The following is a 9,704-nucleotide window of genomic DNA, read 5'->3' on the forward strand; positions in this document are numbered from 1 at the left end:
AAAACCTAAGTTCAGCAGCTGCCTTAAAGTTTTAAGTTAAAACAACTTAAATCTACAAGTTATTTCAACTCACAACAATAAAATGTGGTAAAATGACTTGTACTTTTAAGTTGATTTAATTATGAGTTGAAATGACTTGCAGTTTTAAGTTGATTTAACTTAAAATGTTATGGCAGCTGCTGAACTTAAGTTTTTAAGTTGAAACTGGTGACAACTTTTTACAGTGCACTAAAATATCATTCGGTGTAACAATCATATATATATATATCTATATATATATATATATAATTTTTCCTTTTGTATTCCTCTGAAAATTTTATAGCAAACAGGTTTGGAATGACATGAGGGTGAACAAATAATCACAGAATTTTTATTAATGCATAAACGATCTGTGAGATTTTTTGCAGATGGCCATTTTTCTTTCTGAACAGGTTATATAAACATTAGCAATTCATAAACCAACTTTTCCTTTCCGCTCCAGCGCAATCTGTCCATGTCAAAGTTGTTTCCTCAGACGCACCACACTTAAAATGACAAATATACACTGCAAACACATGTCTGCCTCTGTTACAAACACATCCCGTTCATCCTGAGATCATTCCAGTATTGCACTAACACACGTCAAGGGAGGAAGAGACTCGATGATTTATATTTTTATGCCCTTTTGGGAGTAAGAACCGGGTCTCCCTTCACCATCTGAGTGTCTTGACTCGGTGTCTTCATTCCTAGAATTGGATTGAAATAGCAATACACTCTGTGACACAAAATTTGTGGAAAGTGCTGCATTACAGGAAGTTACATCATCATTTCATCAGCCAATGGGCGGGGTGATGTTATTTATAACAGTGAACAAAATTTTGTAAAATGGGTCTCTGTAGATCCACACAGCTGAAAAGAGTCCAGATAACATACAGTAATAAAAATGATGAAATGGAACAAAACAAAACAACGCCAAGGAGGAAATGAACCCAGATCATCAATTAAAAGTAGTTTTGTGAGGCCATACAACATGGCAATTACAAGACAGTGGCACAATTCAACACAAATGGGAGTCGCTCTAGAAAACCCCTTGTAAAATGTATAAAACATATACAGTGTGCCTAAAAAGTATTTGTGTGATAATGTCTGAATATCAAACAAAATATCAAATAATGCAAATTATACATTAATGTAAAATTTAGTTATTTACAATTTTTCGAAATATATTTAAATGCATTTTACTAAAAATGCAATAAAATAATAAAAAAATGTGAATGAATACTTAAATTAAATTGATCAAAAGTGACATTTGTAATGTTACAAAAGATTTATATTTCAAATAAATTCTGTTCTTTAGAATTTTCTAATTATCGAATAAATTAAGTAAGTAAATATCTTGTTTCCACAAAAATATTAAGCAGTACAACTGGCTTTAATAAACTTTCAAAACACTATTAAAATCTATTTTTATAGAAAGACAGTAAGGTAGAATTTGTGAGTAAGTAAAAGAATAACATGTAGATATAATCAAAAATAAATCAAAAATAAATGTACAAATAAAAGTATCAAAATAGTAATAAATAAATTAAATAATTTCTGATTAATATTATCCATTAAATGTCTTTAATGAACTGTTAAAAAATACCGAAAGTCTTTAAAATTCCTATTATTTCAAATAATTGCTGTTCTTTTGAACTTCCTAATAAATAAATAATTTATATCTTTTTTTCCAGTCTATTAATTTATAAATTAAATAAATTGTAATAAAATAAAATAAATAATAAAAATAAAATTAAAATAAAAAACTAAAACATTAATTGAATAATGTCTGAAAATTTTAATTAACAAAGCATAACCCATTCCATTTAAAGGCTTTAATAAACTTTCAAAATACTATTAAAATCTGGAAGAAAAAAAACACCACATAGTAAGGTATTAAAAGTATATAAAAAAGACGTTCTAAATAAAAGTTAAAAATGTAATTAAATTTACACTTAAAAAAAAACTTTTAAGCAATAAATGTAATCAATTTGTGAAAATCATAATTAACAAAATAGTATCCATTAAATAGCTTGAATAAACTTTTAAAATGTTTTTAAAATCTGCAAAAAGCAATAAAGAAGTACTCCTAGTACTAACTAAAAGTTTAAAAAAGCTCAAATAAATAAACAAACAAATAAATAAGCAAGTAAGCAATCTTGGTTTTCAGAAAAATATGATTCTTGAGCAGCAAATATTAGAATGATTTCTGAAGGATCACGTTACACTGCAAACTGGAGTAATGATGCTGAAAATTCAGCTTTTACCACAGAAATTAATGACATTTTTAATATATTCAAATAAAAAACAGTTATTATATAACTGTATATTATAGTTTTAATAATATTTTACATTATCACTGTTTTTACTGTATTTTTGATCAAATAAATGCAGCCTTAAAGAGCATCACAGTCTTCTTTTAAACACATTAAAACTTCTATAATGCACTTTCTTGTAGTGTATATAATCTTTTTTATCACTTTTTGTGAAATGCTGTGCTTGAAAGGAGTAATTGTGCTATATTGTGATATTTTGTTATCTAACACAATGACATTCAGACAAAAACTTTTTCAGGCCACTATTTCTAAACAGCATTACATAAGGGGTCTTTGTCAAATGAAGTGAAGTAAGTAGACAGCGAGTGTGATCATGTAACCAGTGCTCAGTGTTTCTCCAGCCTCTTTTTTCATATTACCTGTCAATAATTCCTTTAATTTGGCTGTCTTTCTCCACCTGCTGCTGTCTCAGTCTCCTCTCGCTGTCATCCAGTCGGCTCTGATACTGCAGCAGGATTTTATTGGTCTGCTGCTCCTGAGTTAACAGCCTCCTCTCGTACTCCTCCAGCTTGCGGTGTGACATCATCAGACGCTCCTTCAAAGAGTTGATCTCCTCCTCGTATTCACGCACCTGCGTCCAGAGGAGAGATGAGGATAGCAGGCATGTTAGCAGAGCAGATGTTACGCTCATCTTGATGGCGTTGATGAGACTGTAAGGTAATAGGTTGGTGAGTCAGTTACTAAAGTTTTCAAAGTGTTCAAATGATAAAAGTAAAAAAAGTGATTGAAATTATACTTAATTTTTTTTAAAGGAATAATAATTAATAAAAAATTTATTTCAATTAATTACATAAAAGTGCAATACATAATAAAAATAATTTTTGAAAATTATAATTAACAAGGTTAAAAAAAAGGTACTTCTTTAATGAAATACTACCCTTTAATAAAATAATACAAAAATCAAATAAATTTATAAATGAAATACAAATGTAACAAATAATAAAACTATTTTAACAAATAAATAACAAGGTATAATCCATTCAATTAAAAGGCTTTAATAAACTTTCAAAATACTATTAAAATCTAGGGAAAAAACAAAACACAATGTAAGGTAAAAAAAAAAATAATAAAATTATACACTTTAATAAAATAATACAAAAATTGGAAAAAATGTAATACAATTGAATAAATAATAAAATAAATTAAAATTAAAGTAAAAAACTAAACCATTAATTGAATCATGTTTGAAAATTATACATTCCATTAAAAGGCTATTAATATAGACTATTAATATATGGAGAAAAAAATTACACAATAAGGTAAAAAAGCTACTTCTGTATATAAAAAGCATTAAAAAATAAACGCAAAAATAAAAGTTCTAATTTCAAGTTTAAAAATATAATTAAAATTACACAACAAAATACAAACATTTAAAAAATAAATACATTTGAAAAAATGTTATAAATAATAAAAAGTAAGTAAAACTAAAATAAAAGTATCAAAAATAGTTAAAATAAATGTAATCATTTTGTAAAAAATTATATTTAAGATCTTATCCATTAAATGGCTTTAATAAAATTTTTAAATATAATTACAGTCTGTAAAACACTAATTAAAAGTTTTAAAAAATATTGAAAAGTCAATTTCAATAAAAGTCAAATAATATCATTAAAATTACATATACTTAATACATATACATATACTATATAATTAAATAAATACTAATCAATTCAAAATAAAAAGCAGTAAAAACATTTAAAAGGTATTAGTAAAATAAAAGTAGTAAAACATTTCCAATTTAACCAAAATCTATTAAATGGATTTAATAAACTTAAATAAAAATATATTCATAAAATATGCTAAAACGTCATGCAAAAGTAATAAAGTACTCCTAGAGTGACTAAAAATGCTGTTCATTTACTTAATCTTACTCTATAATCTTTGTTCTGTGGAATATAAAAGGATATCCTAAGTAGGACATTCTTCAAAAAATCATCTTTGTGAGAAATAAAGACATATAGGTTTAGAATGACATCAGTGTAAGTAAATAATGAGAGTTTTCATATTTTTGTAGCTCAGCTGTTTTCAAAACAGTGTGGTTTTTCCAGTAATAAGCAACTTTCAGAAATTTGCCCAAATTCACCAACTCACAAGCAAGCACGATTTTTCTCCCTGCAGCTTATCCGCAAGAAACGTGTCATTCATGCATGAGAATATTGCCTCGATGGGCAACTACACTCAATGCAAATGAGCAAATTCTCCTTCCAAACCACACGGGAATGAGAAAATGTGTTTAAAAAACGCTGATTCATAGCTGAAGATGAACCTGTCTTTTAATAGGCACACTGTGAAACAACGAAAAGCAGTTTGGTGTCACCTCTACACAAAGAACAGAGGGTCAAGAGCAGCCGGGACAAACTGATTGAAAGCCCATGCTGCTCTCTCCTCAAGTCTGTTTACTGCAAAAGGCTGCTCATTCTCATTTGATATTTAAATAATGCATAAACGAGGCCGCCAGCACCATCTGTTGCAGAGGTGAAAGACATGATATGCATTTCCTTGACACTTGTGTGCCGAGGTGAGAGACACAACTGCACTCTGACAACTGAGAGTCTTGTGGTGCATTTGCATAAGGACAGAGGAAGAATCAAGCTTGAGAAACTGTGAAAACAGTCTAAATTTTGGGGTGAACTATCCCTTTAATTTACCCTAAAGTGGTTCAAATTCAAAGCAGCTTTCTAGCATGACAATACCTGTCCATCTAAATATAATAAACCCACATACAGTTTACATACACCTTGCAGAATCTGCAAAATGCTAATTAATTTAGCAAAATAAGAGGGATCATACAAAATGCATGTTATTTTTTTACTAAATACTGACCTGAATGAGATATTTCACAAAAGACATTTACATATAGTCCACAAGAGAAAATAATAGCTGAATTTATAAAAATGACCCTGTTCAAAAGTTTACATACACTGCAGGCACTGTTTTTTCATGCACCTGTTAAGCTTGAGATTTTGGGCTTTTTGGTGTTGTACAAAGTTTTTTTTTCAGACTAGTGAAAAGAAAACACCCAAAAGATACTGTTAAGTGTTTCTTTTATAGCACTTCATCTATTTGTGTCAATAGATTTCAATTACAATCCATATTTGTAAAGGCTGTTTTCTCAAAATGAGTTTTTTTCTCCTACATTGGGCCATAAATCTCCACTTCAGCAGCTCTTACACAAACCAAACTTTACATTTTTATTCCTGTCTATATTCTGAAGTTTGTTACAGAGGGATTTGTTCATTTATAATTTGCTTAATTTTATCCACCTTTTTATTTCTCCAAAATGGTAAAAAAAAAAAAAAAAAACATTGTTTTTGTCTGTTTTTTTTTTTAAATTATGGAGTGACAATATAAGATATCCAAACATTTGACTCTAATATGTCAAAAGTTTTGAAACTGACTTCATCCAGTGTTTCGATTTTTGTACTAGAAATGTAAGCAAATTAGCACATATTTTATTAAATAATGCCTCATTTGCATATTTAAACTTAATATTTTAGAAAACTTGTCATACAAAATTATTTTGCAATTATCCAATTAACTGGGTAAATAAGTTGATAACTATTAGTTTTTTTTTACACTATTCACCTGCAGTGTCTCAGAAAAATCCTTCAGGTCCCACAAATTCTTTGGTTTTTCAGCATTTTTGTGTATTTGAACCCTTTCCAACAATGATTGTATGATTTTGAGATCCATCTTTTCACACTGAGGACAACTGAGGGACTCATATGCAACTATTACAGAAGGTTCAAATGCTCACTGATGCTTCAGAAGGAAAAAACAATGCATTAAGAGCTGGGGTGAAAACTTTCGAACAGAATGAAGATTTTTTTCTTATTTTGCCTAAATATATATTTTTCATTTAGCACTGCCCTTCAGAAGCTACAGAAGATACTTACAATTTGTCCTGAAGACAAAATAAGTTACATTTACTCTCTTTTTCTAATTCAAAAGTTTTCACCCCTTAATGTAGCTCTTAATGAATTGTTTTTCCTTACGAAGCATCAGTTAGCATTTGAACTTTCTGTAATAGTTGCATATGCGTCACTCAGTTGTCCTCAGTGTCAAAAGATGGATCTCAAAACCATACATTCATTGTTGGAAAGGGTTCAAATACACAAAAATGCTGAAAAACTAAAGAATTTGTGGGACCTGAAGAATTTTTCTGAAGAACAGCGGGCAGTTTAACTGTTCAGGACAAACAAGGGATTCATGAACAACTAAACAACATGAACAACATCACTAAACAAAAACACAACTGTGGATAATTCAGACAAAAAACACAGTATTAAGAATCAAGTGTATGTTAACTTTTGGACAGGGTCATTTTTATAAAATCAACTATTTTTATTTTTTTAATTTTTTTTCAACTATTTTCTCTTGTGGACTATATGTTTTATGTGAAATATCTTATTCAGGTTAGTACTAAATAAATAAAAAAAAACATGATTTTGTATGATCCCTCTTATTTTGGTAAAGCAATTCACTTTTTGCAGATTCTGCAAGGTGTATGTAAACTTTTGACTGTATCTAGTATAGCTTGAAGAGTAAAAAAAGAAACACACCCTGTCCAGACGGGACTCGTCCATGCTCTTTGAATACTCCTTAAGTTTGTATTCTTCTCTGTCGATGCGGGAACTCTCTATGTCAGCAGAAAGATGGGGCATGTTGGACACCCAGGCGACCGTTCGCTCAGAGGCAGGGGTCGAGGGGTTGAGAGTGGATGGAGATTGGGAAGAGCCCTGAGGAAAAAAAATATATATCATGTAAGTGTGGAAACAGACATTTGGGTTGGATCATTATTATTTACACTGTATTATTTACAGATTTTTTTTTGAAAGTCTCTAATGCTCACCAAGGGTGCATTTTTTAATCAAAAATACTGTAAAAATAGTAATTGTGCGAAATGTTATTATAATTTGAAATGATGTTCAAAATGTGATGTTCATGTGATGCAAAACTGAATTTTCAGCATCATTACTGCAGAAATCATTCTAATATGCTGATTTACTGCTCATTTCTTATTATTATTAGTTGAAAGCTTATTGTTGTTGCTTAATATTTTTGTGAAAACTGATACATTTTTTAAGGATTCTTTGATAAATAGAAAATCCAAACCAAAAGCATTTATTTAAATACAAATCTTGTGCAACATTATATAATATATTATATGTAATGTAATCTATTACATTATAATGTTGTTACTGTCACTTTTTAATTTTGAAATAAAAAATATCAATGAATTAATTATTAAAAGAAATTATTAAGTATGCTGGTTAAATTTTTATGCTTTCAGTTGTGTTTAACAGTTTTTTATTATGTTACTATGTTATTACTTTTTAAGACTTATATATAAGACTTATAATTGTAATACTTTTGCAAATTTTAATTATATATATATATATATATATATATATATATATATATATATATATATATATATATAAAATTAAAATTTGCAAAAGTATTACAATTATATATAAAAGTATTATATATATATATATATATATATATATATATATATATATATATATATATATATATATATATATAATTATAAAGTCTTTAAAAGTATTAAAAGTTATTATGTATTTAATAAACGTAAAATAATAAAATTAAAATTACATAAAAATTTGTTAATTAAAAATAAAATAAAAGTAAAATAAATGAATGGATAAATTAGAGTGTTTTTTACTAATTGTTTTTATTTAAAAAGTAAGGTGTTTTAAAATGTGAACAAGATTTTTGTTTTTGTGGGTTATAAATATTGCCTTTTTTAAGAATTTGAAAAAATTTAACAAGTTAGTAAAATTAATAAAAATAAATCATTTTAATTTACCTCATTTATTTACTTATGTTTTCTGTTCAGATGGATAAATTATGTCTTTTTTCTTTTTCCTTTTTACAAGCTCTAAATATTTGTAAGTATTTAAAGTATTCAAATCTGATTTGTTAAATTATTGCCCATTAAATGGCTTTTCTAAACTTTTAATGTTCCCACCTTTTCCCCATGACTTTCCAACACAAATGAACACAAATGAAAAAAAAAATTCCAGAAAAGAAACATCTAGCTGATGAAACACTAGACAAGAACACACATTTGATAGCAGTGAGAGTGAGTAATGGTTTCTGATAGGAACACCTGTTTGCTCATGGTAGGCTTGAGCAGATGCTGTTGCTGGATCTGCTGCCGTTCCTGATGTGATTTGGATTGCTGTGTGGACTGCGGCGTCCCGCCCTGAGAGCCCTGGGACCCCTGGCTCTCTCTGGTGGAGCTCTGCTGATGCGGCAGGCCAGGCGGGGTGCTGTCTTTGACAGAGAGTTGCTGCCGTGGACCCTGCTGCCGGCCCCCGAAGCCGGACTCCGGGGACTGGAGCAGGTTTCCGCTCTGCGGCCTGGTTTTGCCCGCAGGAGCGGCGGCGGCAGAACTCACGGAAAGCTGATGCGAGGGTTGCGATTTCATGCGCTGTGTGGGAGGAGCCATGGAGCTTTGACGGACAGGTTGAACGGTGGAAGGAGGCGTGGCGAGCGATGAATGAGATGTGCCGGTCTGCGATGCCATGCCTGCCATCTGCTGCTGCTCCTAATCATGAGACACATGCTTAAATAACAGCCATATACTTATATACCTGATACTTCTCAATACTGTGTTGTTACCTAAATGATCCACAGCTGTTTTTTTTTTGTTTTGTTTAGTTATAGTTGTAGTTCCTTGTTTGTCTTGAACAGTTAAACTGGCTGCTGTTCTTCATTAAAATCCTTCTGGTTCTACAATGACAGTATATGTTTGAGATCCATCTTTTCACACTGAGGACAACTGAGAGACTCATATGCAACTATTACAAGAGGTTCAAACACTCATAGATGCTTTAGAAGGAAAATTTTTACTTTTGAACAGAATTAAGATGTGTACATTTTTCTTATTTTGCCTAAATATCATATTTTGTTCATTAAGTACTGCCCTTAAGATGCTACAGAACATATTTACATTGTTCCTAGAAGATAAAATAAGTTACATTTACCCTGATCTTCAAATTCAAAAAGTTTTCACTCACCAGTTCTTAATGCATTGTGTTCTAGAGCATCAGTGAGAGTTTGAACCTTCTGTAATAGTTGCATATGAGTCCCTCAGTTGTCCTCAGTGTGAAAAGATGGATTTCAAAATCATACAGTCAATGTTGGAAAAGGTTTAAATACATAAAAATGATGAAAAACCAAAGAATTTGTGGGACCTGAAGGATTTTTCTGAAGAACAGCAGGACAAACAAGGGACTCATGACAGCACTTAATATAAGAATTATTTAATATTTGTACTGGACAAGACAAAACAAAATGAGGAAGAAAATCCTTTCT

General features: G+C 29.8%; 1 protein-coding gene across 1 annotated transcript in view; it reads right to left on the reverse strand.

Moving 5' to 3' along the window:
• The window catches only part of syngap1b (synaptic Ras GTPase activating protein 1b), a 74,250-nt gene that overhangs the window by 22,261 nt on the left and 42,285 nt on the right, over positions 1-9,704 (reverse strand). The window contains exons 9-11 of the mRNA XM_073847018.1: positions 8,494-8,934; positions 6,917-7,093; positions 2,714-2,925 (exon numbers count right to left, since the gene is read on the reverse strand). Coding sequence (XP_073703119.1) covers positions 2,714-2,925; positions 6,917-7,093; positions 8,494-8,934 — 830 coding nt within the window. The remainder of the gene's footprint in view (positions 1-2,713; positions 2,926-6,916; positions 7,094-8,493; positions 8,935-9,704) is intronic.

The sequence above is a fragment of the Garra rufa genome, chromosome 9, assembly GCF_049309525.1.
Source record: "Garra rufa chromosome 9, GarRuf1.0, whole genome shotgun sequence".
NCBI lineage: Eukaryota > Metazoa > Chordata > Actinopteri > Cypriniformes > Cyprinidae > Garra > Garra rufa.